Source organism: Cavia porcellus, unplaced genomic scaffold (assembly GCF_034190915.1).
Source record: "Cavia porcellus strain 051 isolate PalLab524CR breed Dunkin Hartley unplaced genomic scaffold, mCavPor4.1 scaffold_8, whole genome shotgun sequence".
Lineage (NCBI taxonomy): Eukaryota > Metazoa > Chordata > Mammalia > Rodentia > Caviidae > Cavia > Cavia porcellus.
The window spans coordinates 36,673,729-36,698,744 of NW_026947491.1; the positions used below are offsets into that span (position 1 = coordinate 36,673,729).

The 25,016-nt window shown below is 42.2% G+C and overlaps 1 protein-coding gene across 5 annotated transcripts in view; it reads left to right on the top strand.

The window, feature by feature from the left end:
* The first annotated feature begins 2,648 nt into the window (after positions 1-2,648).
* Ano6 (anoctamin 6) overlaps positions 2,649-25,016 on the top strand; it is a 183,531-nt gene continuing 161,163 nt past the window's right edge. Inside the window, exon 1 of one of the 5 annotated variants that reach the window (XM_063254601.1) lies at positions 2,649-2,933. In XM_063254601.1, the coding sequence (XP_063110671.1) occupies positions 2,858-2,933 (76 nt within the window). In that variant the 5' untranslated portion in view covers positions 2,649-2,857. Of the gene's footprint in view, positions 2,934-3,285; positions 3,475-15,783; positions 15,851-25,016 lie in introns of those variants that run through there. The other 4 variants (XM_063254599.1, XM_063254600.1, XM_013159322.3 and 1 more) reach the window with 4 other exon arrangements.

The window sequence follows — 25,016 nt, forward strand, 5'->3', positions numbered from 1 at the left end:
ATGACTCACTGAAACCTGTTGCAAAATGAGCCAAGAGAATTTTTCCAACTGCAAATTAACTTCAAGCAAAATTTTAAGCCATAAAATCCAGAACATCTGGCAAAAGAGCTATGGCTCTTTATGGGAGTTGATGAAACTTTGAGAGTTTAGAAGTGGTAGGAAAAACAAAATGATTTTGAAAAAAATCAGATTTGGAAATGTGTCTGGCAGGGTTTATTAGGTGGCTAGGAGCACAGGTGCTGGAACAAGTTCCTTGGGTCAATCCTAGCTCTGCCCCTTACTTCCTGTGTGATTTGGGGCAAGGTCCACAGGCCTAGTGCCTGAGAGAGGGAAAGAGGAATAACTGGTAGGATGACTATGAGATGAAGTGACAGAAGGCCTGTAAAACTTGGAACTGTATCCAGCACACAGAAAGCTCGATGCAAGCATTTGTTAAATGAAAATTGTGAAACAAAGCGCTCACGAACCCAAAACACCTGTGGAATTCTATTCAGCCAATTTTACAGATTCAAGGCAGAGAATTCAATGAAGGGAGACAATCTTCCCCCTTTTCTCCTTATGCCCCCACCTCATACCATCAGAGTACTATATTAAAAATAATATTTTCTGTATAAAAAAGTCCTTTAGGAAGCACGTATCATGTTTCTTGGATGCTTTAAAAGTTATCTTACCATGTCCCTCAGAGAGTATTTATGGCTATTTTCACACTTATGTTTGGGTCTCTGTTTTCTTTCATGTGAGAACATGAAAAATAAATATATGAAAAAATAAAATGCACAATAGAGCTAGTAACATTGTAATAATGCTGGTACTGCAGTGGAATAAAAATATAGAGAACTCCAATGAGACATGTTAGAGAGACCCTAACAAATGTAACATCAGGTCAGAACCACCCCTCCCCCCCCACCCCCCGACTTACACCCCTGTCCTCTAACCCTTTTCAGAAATCCATTTTAACTTAATGTATCTGAATTCACCAGGGTTTTGGGGAAAAAAGTTCTGTAGACTCCCAAAATCCAAGAAACCTACAGTTCAAACTATTGCCTATTAGCCCAGGGTTCTTTTGATCTATTCTTCTGAAGGAAATCAAGACTTAGCAAAGTGCAGGATCGATGCCTGCCATCCCACTCTCTGTTGGTTCCTGGAGTTCCTCAGAGCCGCAAGCTCTCATTGTTTATTGCTCTTGCTTTTGAGACAGCTGCTTTGCCTGCACTACTCACAATAAAAATCCCAAGTAGACTGACAGGACTTTTGGAGTCTTCACTTCCCGAGAACCGTTCCTGAGCAGGTTTCCAAACGCGAAGCAGGCCTGCGCACTCATGAGTCGGCACACACGCAGGCACTCGCCTAGACTAAACCCAGAGAGGTGGCTGGGGACGCTGCTTTCACGGCAGTTACAAGTCTCTGTTAGAGAGGGGCAGGGCCCGAGCAAGGGAACCTTCTGGAAAGTTTGCTATGAATATTCAGCATGCAAATAAGGACCCTTGATCCTGCTCCGAGGTGCCTCCTGCCTCCTTCAAAAAGGGAGCAGTATCGTCCTTAGGGGCAGGGGTGGGGTCGGGGGCAGGGCGCGGCTTGACTTGGACTGACTGGCTGCACTCCAGTTAGAATGGACGGTGGCCCTTCGCAGTCAAGGTCACTGTGAGCTAGCCTGGAGGACACTGAAGTAAGTTGTCCCAGTTCATCAGGAGTCGCGGGAAGCAACTGGAGGTGAAGACAGTCATGTCCCCCCTCCAGCCTGCCCCACTTCTCCAGTGCTTGTAGGCTGTCTCAAAACTAACTCAAGTCTTGGAAGCATAAACCTTTTTGTATTTATCCTACTGTTTCCTTTGGTTTCCAGGGATTGAGTTGTAACTCGTTCCTCCTCCTAGTTTTGTTTTGTTTTTTTTTTGAGAAGGTGTCTTGCCATGCAGTTTAGCTAGCCTCGAATTCACTGTGTAGCCCAGGTTGGCCTCGGACTCCCAACGATTTTCCTGCTTCAGCCTCTACAGTGCTGGGAATACTGGCATGTGCCACCATGCCCCGGGACAATGAAGACAATCCTTTGGAGGGAGGAAGCCCAACAATGATGGGGTTCTTGTTTCTTGTTGTGGCTTTCTATATTGCTTTAGAAGGGTGTGCAGGCACCTGTCATGGCGCTGGCCTTCTTTTCGGCCACACACAGGGCTGATTTCCATTTTCCCAGGCGGCTGCAGCCGGGGTGACCGTCTGACCACTCCCAGTGCGCGCCCCTGCGGGCCGACTAGGGGGCGCTTTTCTCGCGGGTGAGCCGCACTTCATGCGGAAATCCTGTCTTTCGCGCATAAGTTTCGCATGTCCTTTCACCTACTCCTGGAGAAGACACTGTCCCCCTTTGGAATCAAGACTAATTTAAGATGCCCGTATTAGCTCTCTGCTTTTCTGCCGTGAGCTGACGCAACTGTTCTTTCATCTCAAAAAAAAAAGCAAGCTCCGATTTGTGTCCATATATGACCTTGGAACAAAAGCTGCTCCGCCTTTTCGGGGCAAGTTGGGGCCACCCGGCCAGCCCAGCCCGCACCGTGTCCTGTGCCGGCTTTGCTGGGGCGCGAGGCGCGGGGCGCGAACGCGTGCACTCCCTCGCTGGCCGCCTCCGGACTCCTCCTCTTGCCGCAGCAGCCGCTAAGTTAATCATTCCGCGGCCGTCCGCCCGCCCGCCCCGCGCCGCACTGGGCATGCTCAGTGGCGCGCCGCCCAGGCAGGGCTTCCCCGCGCCCGGGACACGCGCGCCGCACTCCCCGCCCGGGCGTCCGCCCCCTGCTCCCTGAGACCTGCGCTCTTCCGGGACCCCGGATCCCCCGGCCGCTCGCCGAGTTCGGAGCCACCTTCTGGGGGAGATATGCAAATGATGACCAGGAACGTTCTGCTAGACATGGACCAAGAGGAGGAGGATGACGAGGAGGATGGAGACATCGGTGAGCGAGGGTCCCGGCGCCCCGGCGCAGCCCGAGCCGGCGAGGGGAGTCTGGGCTGCGCACGGGCACTGAGCTATCGGATCCTAGCGGCGGGGGAGGAGGCCGAGCCCTGTCCTGTCGCTGGGCAGGGGGAGTCCCGGGGCACCGGGGTACAGTCCAGGGAAGGCAAGGGGATGCAGCCCGGGAAACATCCGGGCGCGGAAGTCTCGGCTCATAAGCAACTTTTGGGTCATTTCCTGCGCCTCCAACCAGGCTGGGGGTTCCGCAGAACCGGGGTGCAGCGGCGAGCATGAAGGCGGGGTTCGGGGAGCTGGCCTGCATATGGAGAGCAGGCTGGGACCCACCTGAATCCCGTCTAAAGTGAAAGCGAACGGGCTGCTTGGGGAAGGAGGGCTGGGGCCCGGGCCGGGCGGGGCGGCCCGGGAACGGATTTGTGGCCGCTGGGCGCGGGCCAGGATCCTTCTCCTTTTGCAGCGCGGAGTGCGCGGGGGAGGAATCTTGCTGGACCGCAGAAGTCCTGGAGCTCGGCGAACAAGCCCAGGTAGCTGCGTTTTAATTAGGAGTGGTAGACTGAACGGAGGAGAGCTGTTAAGCAAAAGAGCAAACAAAAGGACCCACAGGGCGTGAGGCAGGAGAAAGGAATGGGAGGAGGAGGGGGAAAATCAGATCCCTGAAGAGAACACTGTCAGGGAATGATAATAGATTAGTCTCTCCGGAAGGCTGATTAAATTACCTTGCCGGTCAGTTCTGGCAACTCCGTTCCAGTCTCCGGATGCCAAATCAGTTTTGAAACAGGACAGTTCCATCTCACTTTTTTTTTTTTTTTTTGGCCTTTTTGAGACAGGGTCTTGCTGTGCAGTTCAGGCTGGCCTTGAGCTCACTTTGTAGCCCAGGCTGGCTCAAACTTGCAATGATCCTCCTGCCTCAGCCTCCCAGAGTGCTGGGATTACAGGTGTGAGCCACCGTGGTCGGCCATGTCTCATTTTAAATCCGTAATCTTCTCTAACAACTTAAACTTAATTTTAGGAATTGGATGTGAGTTCTTTTCCTTGTACATTTTTAGGCTTTGGTAAAATTTCTTATTGTCTAGAGGCAAGTTGAATGGACCGTGGGTACACTGTGGCTTAGCTTTACCATTCATGCACAGGAGAACAGTTTATTAGGTATTCATCTTTTTGAAAGTAGCAGATAGTACTAGGAGACTGTGAAACTCACAGGTTGATATGTTTAAGTGCTCACCTCCAAACCCAAGTTTTCCATCATGAGTGCTTTTTCTGTCTGATCACTGGTGGACATAGAATGTGTGATGTTTGTGTTTAGCAAGATTAGGTAGTGCATGATGATACGTAAAAATATAAACGATGAGAGCAGTTTTAAAAATTACTGTAAAATTAGCTCAAGTATTTTCCTGGAAAAATGTTTTTAAGGTGAGATGTCACCGTTTATATAAAGGAGGTAAAAACCCAAAAGGAAATTGACTTAAGCAAGAGGCTCCAAGTTTCATTTGTTCCACTATGCCATCAATAGATCTCAATTTAGAAGGCAAAGTAATTTTGTGTAGTCTCTGTTTATGTGATAGCGCATCATAAAATTCACTACAAGCACTGAGCGCTTTGATTATAGAGGTAATTCATGTTTGTTCAAGTCTGTAGATATAGTTAAGTCTGTGCCTCCTTCCTTACCCTCCAGAAGCTACTCATATTAAAATGTTCTACTAATCAATTAACATATTCATGACAAGTGACACATATTTAAATAGACTTCAGCAATTTTTGTTTCCTTTTGAAAATACAAATTTGATTGGAGCTGCAGTGATTTTTATATCAGGCAATATTTTATTGTGCCCATTGAAAGCTTATGCTGTTATAAAATAATAAGCCTTTTTAATGGTTGCTGGAGGTAGGCTGACAGTGGTATGCAGCCTATTACAAAATTATTACAAAATGATTTCTAAGTATGAGGAGGGAGATTGGTGAAACTTAATAATTTTGACCTTTGTCTCTGGTTTTGTAATGTTAATGCAGTTAACTAGTATATTTCTCCTAGGACTTGACATTCCGATAGTTGTACAATAGATTAAAACCCACTCAAATGCTGAAGATTTCTGTGACATCCTTCTTACATATTAACTTTATAATTTACAGCAGGAGGTATTTTGACAGCTTTCTGAATATAACATGAACATTATCATGAACAAATTTGCATGAGACAAAAAAGAAAAGTTTTTCCAACAATTTTACTCCCTAATTGTATCATAGAAATGTTTTATATGCTTGCATGGAAGTGTGCTTTCACACTACCAGGAGGGAGGCTTTTAAAGCACTGAGTTTTGCTTACTCCTTAAACACTGCTGTGTACTTAAGTGTCATGGTTACCTCCTTGTTTGGAGTTAGCCAAACAAGAATCAAAGTTGTAAATTTCACAATGGTATTTTCATTGTTCGCATAACTGATGGCCTCTAGAAATTATGGCTATAAGGTTTATTACCAAGCTAACCTCTTGGCATTTTTGCAAAAAAGTCACTTATTTTCTACATCAGCTTCAAAAACCATCCGCAGAAGTTAACATCTCAGCAAAAGTGAGGAAATCCATGGCTTGTAGTCTTCGTTGCACTAGTGGAGACCATGTTATTCCAAGCTCATGGAAGGGGTTGTTTGATGCCCGGCCTGGTGGCAGGAAATGTTGTTGATTGCCTTGTCTCTAGTGCTTTTCCTACCCCAGTTGATCAGAGATTTGATTCAACATCTCCTCCTATTGATACAAAAAGTGATAGGAGGGAGCATCTTTTGTGGCAGAGTTGAAAACTTAGATTTAGTATGCTGTTTCATTTTGTTTCTTGCCTTCTCAATGGTTCAGACTTTGTTGAGGGAAGAAAAGTTCCAAAAAAGGGGCTATAAGGAAGTAATCAGGGCATTCAGGTGGAAAGGTTTTATTGGGATGGCTGATTGCTTGTTTTGGGTTCCTACTTTGGTAGATGGTTGAATGTGTTGGGTTCCCTGTCTGTTTCTGGCAGAGTTTACTCTGATAGGCACCACTGATGCTTGTGTTCTTAGGAGTATTAGTAACAGGTGGTGCCCAGGTGTGCCTCTGTGTTGTCTTTATTAGCTCTCTTTCACCCTCAGGTTTTTAGGCAGACTTGGCTTCCCATAGCATCTCTAGTCCCTCGTAGTACACTGCATGTTTAATCACCTGTAATTCTGGCCCTACCCCCAATTTTGCTTCATCAGTGTTAATTGAGCACTCCATCCTTGCTGGGTGCAGGATTAGGTGCTGCACCAGATGTGGGACCATTTAAAAATGTGGAAGATTTATCCCTGAATTTAGGGAGGCAGCGTCCTTGGAACTTTTAGAGTAAGCACCACAGAAGTGTGTAGAGCCTTGGGAGGGCAGTAGATGAAGAGCTTCACAGGAGAGCCTGAAGGGCCAGGTAGGGGCTCAAAGGGCAGGGCTCCGCCCAGGAGTTTTCTTCCAGTGAGGGAGGGAGCAGGTGAAAGCTGGGAGGGAAGAAAAGGGGTGACACCATGAAGCTTCCTCTACACTTGATAAAGGATTTTTTGGGTTTTAACCTATATGAGATTTGTGAGCTCTATGAAGAGCAGGTAGGATCAGATTTGCTTTTCGAAAGATCTCCCCAGTATCATATTGCAAAATGGGTGGAAAAGGGAGGTGTTAGGTTGAGTCTTGTGCAGTAGTTAGAGAAATGTCCACAGTGGCCACAGGCATGGAGAGGAATGGGTCTGACAGCTTTCTGAACGAGGTGGCTCTGTAAGCATCAGATCCTGGCAGGCAGGCAGACAGGAGCACTTTCACTGAGTAATTAAGAAGCAAAGTGGCGGCAGGAGCAGAGAATTCTTTGTTGTTCTAGCAGCTCTTTCAGTTTTCTCCCTGGCGTTGATTCAGACTGTTCCTTTCTTGGTAATTTCGGCCTCACTTCTCTTTCTCAGTGGCTCTTTTTCCTTCCGAGCTTGTGACAAACCTAGAAGTTAATACTGATCCTTTGGCCCAAAGTGCATAACAGTGAATTGACACAATCCTTATCTTTTGGTTCTTTGACAATGTTATCCTGTATTTTGTCTGTTATTAATCTTTAAATGTCTTATCTCTACAGTTGGGGTACACACTTCTTGGTAACTGGGTCTAGATCAGTTATGTCTTCTAGGAATCATGCAAAATGCTCCAAATATTGTAGACATTCTGTTGACAAAAAATGTTTAGAAGTTGTGTCTTTTCCTCACCCTCTAAAATGTTAGCTTCCTAAAGACAGGTATCTTGAGTTTTAAGATGCATCTGTGAGGGCGCTTATGTAGGAACCAGGCAAGTCATTGTTGAAGGAATGATTGACTTTTTCAGAACAGTCTGTTTAATGTTTTGTGGTTTGACAGCTCTAGTAGAATTGTCTTCTACAGTGATACTGTGAGATACTCAGTGTTATGGACTAAGAACTGGTGGTAACTTAACGCCAGCTGGATTACATCAGCATGGCATTGGGCGAAGATGCTCCACCTGAGGAAAGTTGCCAGGATAAATAGGTGGAGAAGAAGGAAGGTGTTGAGGGTTGAGACGTTAAGGAAGCATTGTGGGTTCTCCTACGAGTTGCTGTCTGAGCTGTTGGTCCTCCTGGAGAAACTTTGGTCCTCACATCGAGCATTGCTCCTGGCTCCAGAGGGGAAGACGTGTGCTGCTTGGTCTTCAGGATGAACTCGTCACGCTGCTTCCTGGCATGTACCCGATTGTGCTTGTCGGAGGAGGAGCTCGGGGCCTCTGTGTCCCTGAGGACAGCTGTGGTGCCTTTCAGGACAGCCCTGGTCTTTGTTGTGAGTTTGACTTCTCGGCTCCAGCATAGAATCCTCACCCCACCAGCACAGCTCCTTCATCCTGCTGGCATACCACCGCTGACCCTTGGGTCTTCCCGGCACAGATCTGTGAAAGAGACTGGCGTGAGTCCTTCTTGTGGCTCTGGACCTCCAGTTGGACTCATGGGAGGCATTGTCCTGAGCTCTGGGTTTTTATCTGGACTCATGTGGGACATTGCCGTGGGGTTTAGGCTCTTGACTAAATAATCTATGTCTTTGGTGTTGCGGATAGATTTCCTGCATTTTCCTGTGTTAACTTTCGGTGACAATTATAAAAATATTATAAACTCCATGTCCTAATCCTAGTTGTTCTCTGTGTACAACCCCTGACTACAACAGTTATCTATGTGAAAAATGTTGAGTGTATTCTGTCAGAGGCTGTTGGATTCTGTACCCCTGACCTTTAATATCTCACCGTCTAGTTAGGAAACAGATATGGAGAAGTAATTGCTATTCTTGGTGATTATTGCTGTAATTAGGGATGTGCTAGGGAAAGCATGGCACCAAGAGATAACAAGGAGAAATCACCTAACCTTGCTTCATGGAATCAGGACAGCTCTACAGAGGATACACCTGAGCCAGCCCTAGAAGGTCGAGAAGACAGCTAAGGAAATGGGGCTATGAGATGGAACATCCAGTTATTTCCTAAGGCACAGGGGTTCCTCAGAAATAAACCCCAATACTCCCTTGCTTTATTATGCACTGTGATAGTTATACATATACACCATGTATATTCTCTACCAAATGGATGAGAGTTAAAAAGCACAAAAGCAAATTATCCTGAAAGTTTTTCTTGTTTAGCATAGGTAGTCTTGCTCCTGTTTGCAAACTTTTCATTCTCATTTGCAAACCTACAGTCATGGCTTATCTACCATGTGTAATTTTGAAAGAATGGCTTTTAAAAAGATTTTCCAGTCTTCCTTTAGGCAGCTCATTGTTCTTGGGCTACCTCTGTTTTCTCAAGGTGTTACAACAGTTACTTATTGGTCTGTTCTACAGTTATTTTTATTTTTTTATAGAACTAAAGAAATTTAGCTCAAAAACTCCTGTGGAGATTTCCATTAACGACAAGATTTTAATTCTGACATTCATGAGGGGAGATAACAAAATATTATTATGAATCCCACAACATAGCCTTAAATTAAAGGGTCGTGTTGAACTATTAAGCTGATATTTGTCATAGGCTATAATAAAATGATTACATTTTAATGAAAAATTTCACTAGCTAGAACTTTAGGTTTTATCCTGTAAAACTTCCCAGTTTGTAGTTTGCTTTCTTATGGCAAAATGATTCTATGCATTTTAACAAAAAAAATATGTTTGAAAGGAGAAGTTCAGTCTTGCTCATCTTTGTGCTGTGTTAGGATAATCATGATGCTTTTCACATAGTGGCTGTGGAGGGCAATATTTATAATGGGACTGTTAGATTTTCATGGAAATTTTGCGTGCTATATGACCTGGTTCACTTTGGATACAGTGTGTTCAGGGATGGATCTGGGCAAAAATGGCTAGCTTTAGAACAAAAAACATTTCCAGTTACCTGCAACAAAGGAAGTATACAGTTGGACTGATTTGTAAATCTTATGTGAAGTGGGAATTCAATGTGATAAATGATTCCTATGTCATTATTATTGTTTTGCGGAGCTAGGCAGACTACTGCTGAGGTATATCCCCAACTATCGATATTTTTCCTTTTACTTTAGTTTTATATTTCTAATACTGGGACTAAAATCAATTAGCATTCATTCCAAGAAACAGCCAATTTGAAGAATGTAATATAGGATAAATACTGCAGTAATATTTTGGACAGGAATCTAAGAGTAATTCAGATATCATTCAGCCAAAATGTCAGAGGGAATGTTTGTGTAGAAGACAAGTTGAAGGGCTAAGAGGCAGCTTTTTCTGCCATGGTATTTATACTGCTCTGGTTATGTAATTGAATACTAATTGACAGATCTTGCTGCAGTAAGTTGTTTGGCAGCTAAGAATACAAATGAAAGAAAATAGATTCTTTTGTGAAGTCCAGATGTTGTTTTTTTGTTTTTTTTTTTTTTTTTTTTAAATTTTTTTTTTTTGTCTTTTTCATTTTTATCGGTACCAAGGATCGAACTCACGACCGCCTGCTTGCAAGGCAGGTGCTTATGCCGCTGAGCTAAATCCCCAGCCTCCAGATGTTGTTTTTATACTTAGTGTTTTATGCTAGGACATTGAAACGCTGCTATTTCCAACAATATTTTAAAATAACAAATATTTGAAATTGGAAAAAAGACTTTTTTTAAAATAATTTTTTTGGGGAGGTACTGGGAGTCGAACTCATGACTTTACACTTGCCAGGCAGGCACTATGCTGGTGAGCTATATCACTTGCCCAAAATATCGGTCTTTAAAATTCTTTTTTCCAATAATGTTTATTTTAACTTTGGCTGAAGTGTAGCCCAGCATTAAAGATATGTAAATAGATGTTCATTTACAAGGTACTATTATGCAAATTAGGCTTTGTTTATCTAAGATTGTTTACATAATTGAATTTTTATTATCTTTTGAGACATTCTGGCTAGAAGTTTGAAAGATAATCTTTGGCTTTGGCCAAGCTTTTCTTGTGGCATCATGTAGAATCTTAAGCATTTTGTTTTCTAATCTGTGCTGTTTTTAATGAAAAATTATTCTAAACAAAAATACTGTCGTTTTCCTATATATAAAACTACTGTTTTAACCACTATTTTTAAAGTGATAATTTATATGATGATTTGCATTCATTTATTTTATCTTCTTATTTCCTTCTATTACTTACTAAACAAGTCCTGAATGGTCCCATTGTTTAAAACATAAGGTATTTTTTTCTAGGAAAAAATAAAAATAAAAAACATTTTCTAAGTGATACAAATTGTAAAGAAACTTAGTACAAGTTATTGACCTAGGTGCTGTTTGGGAAGAAAGAAAGAAAGAAAAGTAGATTTTAACAAGAGCTTCTTGGTTTCTTTGTGAGAAGCGTAATCCCAGTAATCCTAGCACTGGGAAGCTGAGGCAGGAGGGTTGCTGCCAATTCAGGGTCAGCCTGGGCTGCAAAATGAGGTCAAGGCAAACCTGAATTGCATAGTGAACTGCTATCTCAAACAGACAAAGACAAAAAATGGGCCTCCCCCAAACAAACCAAGAAAAAAGAAGCTTATAAAAGTAATTATTTGTTCTTGTTTCTTCTTTTTTTGTTTGTTTGTTTGTTTTTTGAGACAAGGTCTCCCTATGTAGTTCAGACTGGCCTTGAACTTAAACAGTCCAGGCTGACCTGAAACTCACAGTGATCCTCCTGCTTCAGCTTCCGAAGTACTAGAATTATAGGTGTGCACTACCACACTGGCCCTTTTTTCTTTGTTTTTTGTTTTTTAACTGCTCTTGATGTGGAGTGGTAAGCAAGTCTTACAGTGATACATCTTGTGTTTTGTCAGCTAGCACTTTGTGCAGTTCACCTTGATCCTGTCACCTGTCACCCAGGCTTTTCTGAGGTTGGTCAACAGGGCCTGAGTAGTTGCTGGGAGCAGGTCAGGTAAGGTGGGTTTGGTCAGGGGAAGGAGGCCTTTCACTCTGACATCAGTGAGTAGCAGTGGCAGGGTGGCCATCTTCATATAAATCTTTAAAAGAAAACAGTCTTGGGAAGCCTCTGTCTGCATCGCTCAGTCCTTTTGCCCTGATGGTGGCTGGCTGTTCTATGTTCTCTGTACACTTCATACACCCAGGAAATGCTTTGTGAGTGTGGGACAGAGGATAGTCCTGGCGCAGCTGTGCTGCTAACATGGGCATTTAAAGATAAAGGAGTTGAAGCATAGTAGCATGGGGTTCTGCCAAGAGAGAATTACTGTGTGTGTCTCCCCTGTATTCTCATAGTTCTTTAGACAAGCTGACAGTGTTCTCCAGATTCCAGGAAACATAGGAATCATCTTTTTCGGGGTGTCTTACCAAAAGCCCGAAGGGCTGACCCACAGCAGGCTTGTCCTCGTGCCCGTGGAAGTAGTCCTGAGGCCTGTCCCGTTCTCCTGTGTGCTGTCTGGTAGCTCTAACCAAAGTGTGCCTGCCACCGTGTGTCCTCACATACGTCCACAGGAGTGACCGAGGAGACATTTAAGTGAGTGAGCAGCCGATGCTACAAAATGAGCCTGTGCAGGAGGAAAGATGAAGGGTGAAGTCCTTGGTTTAGATTCTACAGGATTCCACCGTGACAGTGGGAGAACTGGGGTCTGCTGACCAGTGACTGTGAGGCTGGGTGGTCGGCCTGATGTTTCACTCTCCACCTCCTTAGTTCCCTACCACGTGTGTGCAGTGTCAGATTTACTTCTCCATCTCCGTGCAGAGCGTCAGGTTTACCTCTCCATCTCCGGCTGTCTTCTGGAATTGAAACTTGTCTTGAGTCAGCAAGAGGGGGCCTTCTCAGTCTTTCTCTAACCCCTGTGCAGTCCTGGAAGTTGGAGGGGTACCTTGAGGGTCTGAATACACTCAGATCTGGAAGGGAGGAAGGAGTGAGCAGGCCACAGGCTGGTGCAGGTCCACCCTGTTTGCCTCCAAAACCTCCTGTTAAGTGCAGGTATTAGAGATCTAGCAAAGGTGATCTTTTCTCAAGGTGTGGGTTTGATGAACACCGGAATTACGTTCCAGGTATTTATTGGTGCCATTAAAAGCATGACTGTTCCCTGTGTTGGAAGGTGATCTCTGCCATCTTCACAGACGTAGATAGCCTCACCTTTATTTGGTCAAGGGTGTGGACTGGCTTCCTATTAGATATGGCAGCCTTTGTAAGGATGAAGTGGTCTCTATGCTGACGAGTGGTCTTTTATCTCTCATCTCACCTCTCAGTTGCTCATCACTGTCCTAACGGTCCTCTAGCCCAATCCAGATGTTTTTCTGAGATAGACTAACCTGGTTCTGCTCAGAGGTGCAGACCTGTCACTGTTCAGGTGCATGTTTACCTTTTGGCTCAGTCCCTCATCGATTGTGTGACCTGGGTGATTAACCTGGCTTTTTCCTCCTCTGAATGGACACAGGTGAGAACCTGTTTCATAGTTGTATCAGAGGAATGTCACGCCAGACTCCCACTTTATAGGATCATGGTACTTGATACACTAAAGTCTTCCATAATTTCAGTGTTACTGATATTATGGGTGCCTGTTTTTACTGAGGTCTTAGCTGGGGCTTATCTTCCTCACTCTGTTTCTCCCCAAGCTGCGCCTTCTACTTACCCAGGTTGCTGTCACTTTTCCTCATTTCACATGGGACCTTGAGAACTGTAGCCTCAGTGAGCTGCATGCTGGGCAGTGATCGGTCCTCAGGCATGTTCTTACAACTTAGGAATCTTGGTTTCCACCTCAGAAAAATATAGTAGGGATAATATATATAAGAGGTAGTACTTCACCAGGTTACAACATTTATTATACTAGTATCAGAGACAAGGGGTGGTTTTGCCCTATAGTTGATGACTCAGTAATAGTCATAGTGAAAATGAGTGAAATGTGGAGAAATACAAGTGACAGGAGTAACCAGAATCGAATATGATTTTCTAGTAGGTGCATTTTGTAGTAGAATTGTATCACTTTGAATATATAATTTTAGTAAAAAAGTAACAGTATAGTGTAGAATTTATAATGGACTATCAGATGACACTTTGACAGCCTTTCTACTAAAGAAATTGTTTAGTAAAAAGATCATTTACTTAGCAAATTTAAGATTTTAAATTACCTTGTGTTAAAGTCTAAATAGTATGCTTGCTATTGATCATATGAATTTTTAATAGAGACATACAGTTTTTATTTAATAGTGTGTTAGTTTGAAAGAGAAAATTCTGGCATGTTTAATATGCCCATGAGACACAAATTTGCTGTTCATTGAGTATGGTTCCAATGTTGGAAGTTAAGTAAAACCTGTGAGTATGATACAGGATAAAATGATAAAACTGAAAACAACCCACAAGGAAGTTATTTGCCCTCATTTGAATTGTTTTGAATTTAATGATTTGCAATGAGTATTTGCAATTTGCAATGAGTATTTGCAGAAGTGCCTCTTCCTTCATGTTCTGGAACGTGGACTTGGTTCTGTATGCACTCCTGAGAGCTTAGACAGACACTGGCTGGCCCCTTTGGGTAACAGCCGAAGGAGAACTCAGACATTCCCTTCCATTGGAGTGAGTGACAGCAGAGTGAAAGTAAGAAGGCGATTTTTATTCCCAAATAAAGTCGTGTTTAAGATAATTTGCTTTATGTTTAAGCTTCTCACAGAAGTGCCTTTTGCATTGAAAATCAAAATTCCATGCTTCAGTGATAGTACTTAGAATTACAGTTTTTGTCCTCTACTAGACTGCAACCTCCATGCCACTCAGAAGATGCAGGCTGTCTTCTGTTTCTCGCCTGGGTTTAGAGAGTACTTAGTGCCACTGGGTTCATGATTCTCTAACAGGCTCCTGGTAGCCTGCAGATCACAGATGCAAAGTGATCTGTTTCCAAACAGGCCTTTCATTGCTCTGAGGGTAAGCAAACAGGGCAGACAGCTTCTTAGCAATAAGGTAATCATGGTTCTCCTGAGAGTTACAGTTGCCAAAACTGTTACCAGTGGCTTGTTTGATACTTCAAAATACTTATTTTGAAGAGTTCAGCTATAATTTTAACTTACTTAGCCAGAAAAAGAGAACACAAACCTTCTACAAGCTGATTATGGATTGCGAGCACTGAATAACTTTCGTAAATCACACGTCTTGCTTTTTTAAAAAAATCACTTGCACCCCGAGGAGTGTGGCACATGTCTGTAAGCCCAGAAATCAGGTGGCTGAGGCAGGAGGATTTCCATGAATTTGAGAGCAGCCTGGGCTGTACAGTGAATTTATGTCCAGCCTCAACTACAAATTGAGACTGTATCTCAAAAAACAAAAACAAAACAAAACAAAAACAAAACAGGTGACTGTACGTTGATTTCCGTGCTATTTCTGCACCTTTGAGGTAGTGCTGTTGTTGCTCATGGCCCTGGGCGCCCTTGTCTCTGGCTGGCAAACAACTACACTAGGTCCGTTAGTTCCTTCTTGGTAAAGATTTTAGATAGTTGAAGTACTCTATACCTGTGTCTGTCTGTCTGTCTCTGTCTCTCTTTGTACCTCTCTGTAACTATGTATGTGGGTGAAATTACACAGGCAAATTATTAAGTAGGCTTGCAAGGCCAGGGGCAGGATAGGTCATGGTACTGGACAGCCAGAGGATCGAGCAGCTGCTCTGGAAGCTGGAGAAGAGGAGATCAGAGATGCAGTGCAGTGTGAGATTGAAGGTGTGGAAGGTCTCTGAAAGCTCCCTGTGTGAGTCCTGTTTGAAAGGTTGAAGAAACCAGAGCCTAAATTCTGCAGGTGATAATCGTAGCAGAAGGTACTTGAGCAGAATGGATTTCTTTTTTATTTTTATTTTTTCAGAATGTGTCCTTATTTCTTCTTCCTCCTTTATTTTGTCTGGACTGCAATCTGTTGGATAGTGTCACTCACAATCAAGGTGGGTCTTCCTCAGTTTGTAGACTTACATGTCAGTTATCTCTGGAAATCCCCAGACACGCCCAGAGGTCCTTTAATAAATGCTACCCATCACTTAATCTAGTCAACTTGACAATCACAATTAACACGTACATAAAGTAAAAACATTTACTTAGTATGTACTGAGTTCCTTTCCTATGCCAGGCACCGTGCTTGGCACTAGGGATTGAGCTATAGATAGAAAAGCAATGGCCCCTGCCTCGAAGAATAGACAAGCTGGCAGAGAAAACAAACATTTCAAAAGTGTACCAGCAAAGTGTGTTTAAAGATTGTGAAAACAGAGACGGAACCAGGACAACACAGCCAAGCATAGAGTTCCCAAGCTGTTGGAGTGGGAGGGGCTGAGGAGGGCAGCTGCTATTTTTATAATTCTAAAACTAGCATAGCCTTAGATGATCATCTCTTTACAGGCATCACTGTGAGAAGGCTCAAGATGTGTATTAGGCAAACGTGTAAAGCGTCACTCTCATATGCTTCAGGCTCCTAAACCATTTGTCCTGGGAGGATTCACCACAGGTGACTGTACGTTGATTTCCGTGCTATTTCTGCACCTTTGAGGTAGTGCTGTTGTTGCTCATGGCCCTGGGCGCCCTTGTCTCTGGCTGGCAAACAACTACACTAGGTCCGTTAGTTCCTTCTCCATGCAGTAGTTCACTTTGCTCTCTCTCAGGTTACCTGAGCAAGTCTGTGTAGGTGCTCAGTTAGTAAAGGGGAGAAAGCAATGGAACAAGTACGGCTGTTCCCTGACTGCATCTTTTCCTCTCCACACCGCAAAGACACAGGGAGCTGGGGAGCCTTCTGGATGCTCAGCCAGGAACTTGTTTTCTGGTCCCCTTGCCCTGCTTGCTAAGGGGTATGACTCATTCCTGTCTGGAGGAAGGGTGACTGAGTCACAACCAAACCTGGGAGTAGGGCGTGGGGTGGAGGCGTGGGGTGGAGGTGTGGGGTAGGGAGGTATGAATCAATTCCTGTCACCTCATGGGTGATTCCAGTATGCTCATCTTGAGATATTTCCCCTTGAGAAATCCTAATTCCAGAGACTCCCTCTCTAGAATTCCTTCCCCATAAGTAGCCACGGTGCCCTGGTAATGGAGTAACATGGAAGCTGCAAATCAAAGTTTATTTTCTGTTCACAGGACACAAGGAGATGGATGCAAATTCTGCTTTTAATTACTGTACACAAATTCTCTTATTTTCCTATTTGGATCTTTTATTTACTATACACAAATTCTCTTATTTTCCTATTTGGGTTTTTCATACATAACATCCATCAGGAAATATGACTATGTAATCAATTTGCTTTTTCTATCTATTGCATATTATTCCTTCCAAACTGAGAGTCTTTTCTTTATAAATGCCACCAAGGTTAAGTATAAGAGATTCTGCCATTCTCCTTTACTGTGTTTTGTCTGAACCCTCTAGTCCTAATATTTATTCACTCCAGTGGTATTTTTTTGCTAAAAGCCTATTTTGTATACAGTAAAATGCACTGTTAACCGTTGAGTTTGGAAAGTTAAGAGAAACGTATAGCCAACCTCTGAAAACAAGTCAGATGGCATTTTTAATGGCTTGTTTCCCTGCCAGCTAACTGCTCTCCCCTCAGTCCAGCAGAGCACTGTGATAACTTTAATTGTAAACTGTCGTGGCCTCTCTTAAACTTCATATAAATGGAATTATGCAGCATGAAGCCTTGGCTTTCTTTCCCTTAGTAATGTATTTTTGGAGGGCTATATATGTCTATGTGTGTTACGGGTATCAGGAATAGTTGAATATATTTGAAGTGTAAGAATATCTGGAAAGTGTATTTTGAATTAAATTTAAGGTATGACATTGTTTAGTAGGTAGCAGATTAAAAATTGTTGACCTTTTATTTCTGTTTTTAAAGTCAAGTAGTTTTTTGGTCTTGGTTGTTTTTATAATCTTTAGCAGTTCACACATGCTTTTTGTATAACAGGAAATTAACAAATAGTTTAAGTTGGAAAGCATGTGCGAGGGAAATGATCTCATATCTTATTTTAGAATAGTTTAGGTTTTAGTTGACTTGCTAGGATGGTGATACCAAAGTGCATATTTACTCTGACATTTTTGCACTGGCTTATTTACTGTGGAAAATGACACTGTAGGACAGGGAAGAGGTCTGTGAGCCCTTCGGCAGCAGGACATCAAGTATCATCATTTTTTTGAAAGGTCAGCTCTTACTGATGTTGTTTTACTGGTGAAAATATTTGAAACAGTTATTATTAGCTTCATTTCATAACGGAATATGCCTGAAGCCAGAAAAACGAGATGACCTATGTAAAACGAAGGAGCAATTCAGGTTTGGCCCTACATATTAGATTCCAAAATATTTGTCCAAGCACATGTATTCCCAGGTGCCTGAGAAGTTATTGACACTGCTGTTGGTTTCTCTTAAGGATGACTCAGGATTTCTTGAGTCAGTTTTCCATATTAGTCATCCTCCCTGGACTACAGCAGGCTGACGCTCTGCGGGAGATCCATCCTCACTGGCAGCCCCCGCCCCCAAGCTTGGTTCCTCCTTCCTAGCTCAGTCGTGCCCTGGCCTTGGAACTATTTCCCCCAACAGGCAGGGGAAGTTGAAGAATTCAGCCTTTACTATCAGTTCTGCACTAACCTAATGTTTCAGTACTGGTGGTTCATCCTGTTTTCTCCCTCTCCTCTTGTCCACATTCTGAGAAACCAAGAGTGCCAGTCTCTTTTAGTTTTATCTTGTTGTTAGTGTTAGTATCTAGTGTTAGTTAATTATCCCCTTGTCTGGAAATAAAGTCCTAATCCAATACTGTGCTTCATTCCTCCTGCCTGTGGCAGACTCTGATAATGACCGCCTGTATCTGTAGATTTAATAATGTGAGCTGTGCTCTTGTTCATTCTGTAGCTGGTGTGCTGGTGGTGCCTCAAGTCTTAGGCTCTAAATTATGCCCACAGCGTCATATTTATTTTCCCTACACTGAGTCATACTGCTGGCTTCTGTAAGTGAGGCAGTAGAGTGGGGTGTAGCTTCTGGCTAGAAGGGATGGGAGGCTTAACTTTGGCCTGCCACTTTAAAAGATCTAGTGTTTCTGTAACCGGGGAAACTACCTCCTAGGCATAGTGGAAATCTAGGAGTGGTAGTAAATAATTCTGTTTTGAAGCAGTGCTGCAGAGTAACACGCTGTAGTTTCAGAGTGACCTGCTCTAGCGGGGTGACATCCTCTAGCAAAGTAAATGCTGAAGGTTTGGTGTTGTGGGGACTTTTAATCTTTCTTTTTGAGACAGAGTCTTGCTTTGTAGTCCAGGCTGAGCTTAAAGTCACTGAAATTCTCCTGCCTCAGCCTCCTGAGTACTGGGATTACAGAATGCTGAGATAACCGGCATGTGGTACCACACCCAGTGGCAGATTTTTAATTTCAGCAAATACGGCTTCAGGAAAAGTCCACTCATCAAAAATGCCAATATTTGCAAAGGAACTGGGAACTCAAACATCTGAGAACCACCCTTAGCATTTTCCTTCTGTCCCCTCCTGAGGCTGAGTCGAATGCTTGTTTGCTTTTGTACTTCGAGGTGACCATGCCCTTTCCAGGTGGCCTGCCTGGGCTCTGCACTGGGTTTGTTTCTGGATACTTCATCCACCTTGGGGCAAGCCTTGCTGCTTTCAAGCAGCCTTCAGTGCCCCAGTCTGGTCCTTTCTGGGCTGGGCTGAATGTGTCTCAGGGAAGGTCTCAGGGAAGGGAAGGGGATCTTGTCGGTTTTAGGGGAGGGAGATGAGCTCTGTGGGGTGAGTGCACACAGGCAGAATACTGTGTATACACCTGGGCATGCCCTCCTACTGGACCTCTAATACCCAATGCAATGCAAATGCTTTGTAGAGTTATTACCTCATATTGTTTGGGGATAATGACAAGAAAAACAGTGTATGTGTTCAGTACAGATGCAGCTTTTTTCCCACTTTTTTTTTTTTTTTTTTTAAATCTGAGGTTGATTGTTGTATCTGTGGGTACAGAGCCCGGGGAAACAGAGAGCTGATTGTGTGTTAACCAGCATTTTAAGATGATGTAGAAAACCTGTCATTTGCAATTTCGGCTGTGTACCATGTTAATTTGTTACTTTGTGCACAAGAAATGAAGATTATTTGGGTAGTAAAATAGCTATGATTACAATTGCTTTGTAACTTTATAACTTTTAGAAGTTTAAGTGAATTTATTGTACATAGAAGGCACAGTGGCCACACTTTCTGAACTTTTAAAGCTCCGTTGCAAGTCACTTTTTCTACGTATACTGTATAAATTTCTTAATATAGGAGGCATTGATTGGGTTCACCTGTTTCCTGGCCTGACTAGAGACATTTATATCTTTTGGTTTTATCAGTGGAAGAGATTTAGACTTAATAGTACAGATTGCTTTATTTACAGCAGGTTACCTCCTGAAACTGCAAGATGGAGAAAATATCTTAAATTGAAGCCATTTTCTCATGGAAACAGGGCATAAAGGGAAATTATACTAAGAATAGTTTACCCTGTGTTTTATATCATTAAAATACTTTATTTAGTCAAATATAAATGATATGTAAAGCTTTCTCAATAACTTAAAAATTATTGGACAGGGAATTATAGTGGTAATGTCAAATCGTATTTGACTTTGGATGACAGAATAGTGAAAGCTTCTGTCCATTTCTTGTGTTCATGATTGCTCCCTCGGTTTTATTGCAATCTATGGAAGATGAATGGACGCCTTCACAGCTGGGAACTCAGACATCCTTTTTAAAGGAAAGTATCTTCTAGGATCTTGGAGGAGACTCATGGGTAACCTGTGTGAGATACTGATCAGGAGGCTGCTGGTGTCTACACTTCTGTATGTTTTTTGTTGCCCTGATACAGATACTGAATAAGGGTTGTTCACCGGGGATCTGTGAATTTACTTGGGTGGGCTTCAAGAAGGAACATTCTTGAGTCCCCTAAACTGTATGAGAAATGTGTATATTTGCATCTATGTTGATGTCTGGAATACTAAACCATAGCTTTTATCAGATTGTGGGATCCTTGATCCAAAACTGACTCTGCCATTCCTTAAAAATAAGAGAAGTAGGATATCGAGCTCATGAGTTAAGCTCTGTCAGCTACACAGTGCTGCTCTCTTTAGAGACTGGGAGTTTCAGTTTTGCTTGGGGCCACCATCAGCTCCCACGCTGACCTTTCATAAGTTCTGCTGGCTTTAAAATCTCACCTGCAGTGGATTCCCTTAGGGAGTTGGATTGGAGGAAGACAAGGAGTGGAGAATGTTTTTTCTTTCAGTTTTTTTTTTTTTTTTTTTTAATATTTAACCTTCCATCTTGATTAGAAATCTTTGATCATGAGGGATGGAGGGAGAGACGACTGAGATGGCCTGAGCAGTTAAGGAATTTGTGAGTGAGTACAGCCTCTGATGGAGGAGTCAGTTCTCCTCACCCCCAGCCCGCCTTAGCCCGCCTTGCTCTCTGCGTGCACGAAGCCCCCTCCAGCAGCCACCCCCCCCCCCGCGCCCCCAGCAGATCAGTGGTCATAGCTTTCCCAGTTGTTAAATCCTCTTCACCTCATCATCTGCAGCAAGCAAGAGTTCCGATTTTTCCTCCTAGAAATTCCAGCCAGTGGTTCTGATGAGAGTATTTGCCCTTTTCCTGAGATAACCTCTGTGGACAGGAGTTTCTTGGTATTCTGGGTTTGTTGGTTGTCAGCCCTCACTCAGAGTAGAGTTACTTAAGCCACCTAGGTGAAAATGAGGGATGTATATATTTCTTTTGAAATTTTGCATTATTTCAAAAATACTGCGTTTATAATGAAATTTTCTAGTTCAGTATACTGAAATGTAATTTGAAATGTGATCATTTTTATTTCTTAATATAAAAATAAGAGGCATAAGATGTTTTATGTTGATTTGTCTTACAAAAACAAAAAGTGAAAACTGATTTTTGCCTATAGTCCTACCACTTGGGAGGCTGAGGCAGGAAGACGGCTGTGAGTTTGAGGTCACCCTGAACTATATAGTGAAATCTTGATTTAAAAAGCAAAAACAATAATAACAATAGCAAAGAAAAAAACCTGATTTTTGCCCCTCAGTGAAGCCACTCTATTTTCCATGAATTGGTGGTAATGGTGGATCTTTTAAAGAAAATAAATTGCCTTGCCTTAGTGTGCTTTTTCATATTTTTACTGGCAGATAACTTTTCAAATCTGTCCAGTATACAGCAGTAGAAAAGGTTCATTAGAAGAAGTTTTCTCATTTTAGAATGCCTGAATTAAAATTGTGACTCTATTACTTAGTGGTTATGCAAAGTTGTGAAATCTTCCTGACCCCCTCCTCTGCCCCCTCACTGTAAATTAAAAATGAGAAAAGAATAGATGACTTGGTTCAGATCTTGGTGCTAGTTGCTATTTATATTAGTCAAATCATACAAATCTTACGATTTCAAATAAAACTGTTGTAGTCTGTAAAGTAACTTAATTACAGGCATTCATGAATGGGCCCATGGCTAATTACTATTCCTATAGAATGAATCTGTTAATTATAAGTTTGATAGACTCTCTCTTGGGTAGGATTCCAGAAGTTAGACTGACATTTTAGTCAGAAAAACCAAGATTATTAAGTTGACAGAGATAGCATATGGTATATTAATATTACAAATAAGCATTACTTGTGTTACTGAATTAGGTTCTGAAAATACCAAGAGGGAAATTAGCTTCGAGCACTGAATTTCTAAGTCTGCCAGAGTGTAAGTACATGGTACATGTTTAATTGATTTTATTTCTCTAGTGAGTTTTTTCAGTTTATAATGGGGCTTACTTTTCATAATGTTATAATAAGAATGAATAAAAATGAATATATTCATTTACTTTCTATGATAAAAAGGACCAATCAGAATCATTTGTCAACATTCTTTAGGGCCAAGGAGTAAAGACCGAAAACTAGTGAAAGTTTATTTTGTGGTTTTTGGTTTTCTTGTACTTTCCAGTATAATCCTTTTTGAGTTCCTTAGAATTTTTTTAACCTAGGTCAATAGAGTGCCTGAAATACTACTGTGTTTGAAAATTCACGTCAAAGTAAACCTTGCTAAACTGTGAAGAGAGCGATGGCCTGAACTTGCTGGGTTTTGAGAGGGCAAGCTGACCAGTAGCTTTCAGTAATATAGATGACCAGATGTGGCAAAGGATATAGAGAGAATCTGGTTGGATCCAGGGAGTTTGTTCTTACAATTAACCTAACTGTTACAGATTGTTAAACACTTAATGAAGTTCAAAGGTGGACTATTTCCCTGAGAATGTTTAAAAAGAAGTAAGTCAGTAATTGGCCCGATTGTTTTATTATGATTATACTTCAAAAAAAGGGTAAATCAGGTGACTTCGCATGGCCTGTTAGGCTACTTCATAGTGAAATCCATCAATCTAGGATATAAACATGTTTTATGCCTAAGAATGTTAAACATGAAGAACGTATGTGAAAAAGAGCATTGTACATCAAATTCCAGACATAATTACACATCACACATATTAACACACTCAATAGCCATAATAATGCTATTAAGTAGGTGCTGTTATAATACCCATTTTATGGATGATAACATTGAGACTGGGAAGTTAAGTAGTTTGCTTAAAGTCACATAGCAAGTAAATGATTGGTTCAGATATGACTCTTATCTTAGATGTCCCCTTAAATTCTCATGTGTGCATGGAAGGTGGCTGGATCGTGGAGGGTAGATGGATGCATGGATGAGTTCTGTAGCTGAATGTGCTGTGAGGCAGTGGGTCCTGCTGGAGGCACCATCTGGAAGGTGGAGCCTCGTCTGCAGCTCCTCCCTTCCCTCTCTGTTTCCAGGCTGCCATGAGTTGAACACTTTTTCCTCTGCCAGGCCCTTCTGTCCACCTGTGCCTGCCTTGGAGCCAGCTGATCATGGACTGAAGCATGATCAAAGTAAACCTCTCCTCTGAGTTGTGGGTGTTTGGTATTTTGTCCTAGTGACCAGAAAGTAACTAAGGGAGGCCAGATAATCCAGCATTTTAGTCTGCTGGAGCCTGGAACGAAATGGGTGATTTTTTTAAAAAAGGAAATTTGTGTTTTTTCATGCTTGAGACTAGGAAGGAAATTTAGGATTCTTGCTTGGTGAGGGCTCTCTCTGGCTTGCAGATGGCTACTCCTGTCTCTTGTTATAAAATCTCTTAATCCTGGGGCTGGGGATTTAGCTCAGCGGCATAAGCACCTGCCTTGCAAGCAGGCGGTCGTGAGTTCGATCCCCGATACCGATAAAAATGAAAAAGAAAAAAAAAATCTCTTAATCCTGTCATGAACACCTCATCCTCATGACCATGACCCCATCTAATCTTGATTACCTCCTAAAGGTCCCACCAAGTTTCATCAAACTGGGATTAGGGCCTCAAGATATAAATTTGGGGGGAGTACAATTACATTCATAACATCTAATTGTGCATACAGCCATAAAACAACTAAGACCATTACAGATTTTTGATTACCTAGTATACTGAGCTTTATGATTTAGTTTAGATCACTTCATTTGCATTAGTTCTGTTTTATTCATTTGAAAATCATTCTAACACCTCGTTCGTTGAAAGGTCAGTGGCTATAACAGCGAGTTAACAGAAGGAAAAAATTGGATAAATATTGCTCTAAAGTATTTCTTTGAATCTGAAATGGTGATAGCCTTTGTGTGTGTATGTGTGTGTAGCTGTAGTTCCTCACAGCCAGGCACCGTGTCTCACAGCAGTTAAATCAGGATGGGAAGGATCCATTTAAAGAGCAAGGAAACCAAAGTGCAGGGTTATTCTGTACGTCATCATTACCTTGGCCTGCTTTATAGTGAGGAAACCTGCCAAGCTGTACAACTGAAATTTCCCTTGTAATTGTAGGGACTGTGGGTGGGGTAGTAAAGAAAATCTACAAATAGGAAAAGTTAACTTTTTGGAAAAACAAAAGCAGACATGTGGACTCAAGTGACCTGAAAGACTGGAGAGAAAGACCCGGAAACAGTAATTTTCAAAGTCAGAGGCTTGTGCCACTGCATGGAGCTGTGCAGTTCCATTGCTTTGGTCTTTGAATGTCACTCGATTCAGGGCTGTCTGAGCTGGGCCCATTTGGGCTCTGTTAAGCCACAAATAAAGCTGCCACTTATAGTATTTTTCTTCTTCAGGGCAAATGTGGTAAGACCAAGGCTGTAATCCTGAATCGGGATTGTATTCCGGGGGTGGAGTATGTTACTCAGCCTCTCTGAGTCAGATGCTCAAATTGCTTAAAAATCATCATCTCTGCCAGTGGCACCAGTGAGATGAGATGACGGAGTAGATGCTGAATTTCTTTGAAAGGTTGGGAATTGCAAGCTATGTAGAACATTGTTCCAGCTGTTGTAACGTCCAGGACCCAAAATGCCTCATAAATACAGTAACTTAATTGTAAGTACAATAACTGAAATTGCCATTTCTGTATTAAAGAAAAGGAATCCCAACGTGCTTGATTAATAGCTATTATTTATAAGAAGTAGAGTATTATACAGGGCATTTACCTGCTTGTAGCATGTTTATGAAATATTCATAAATATTTTTAAAGTTGTAATTACCATTTCATCTTGAATGATTCTTCTGAGATATTTGTTCCTTTGGATTACAGTCTGTCTTTTAAGTGTGATTTATGAAATACTCTGAAAATTTGTAAAGAT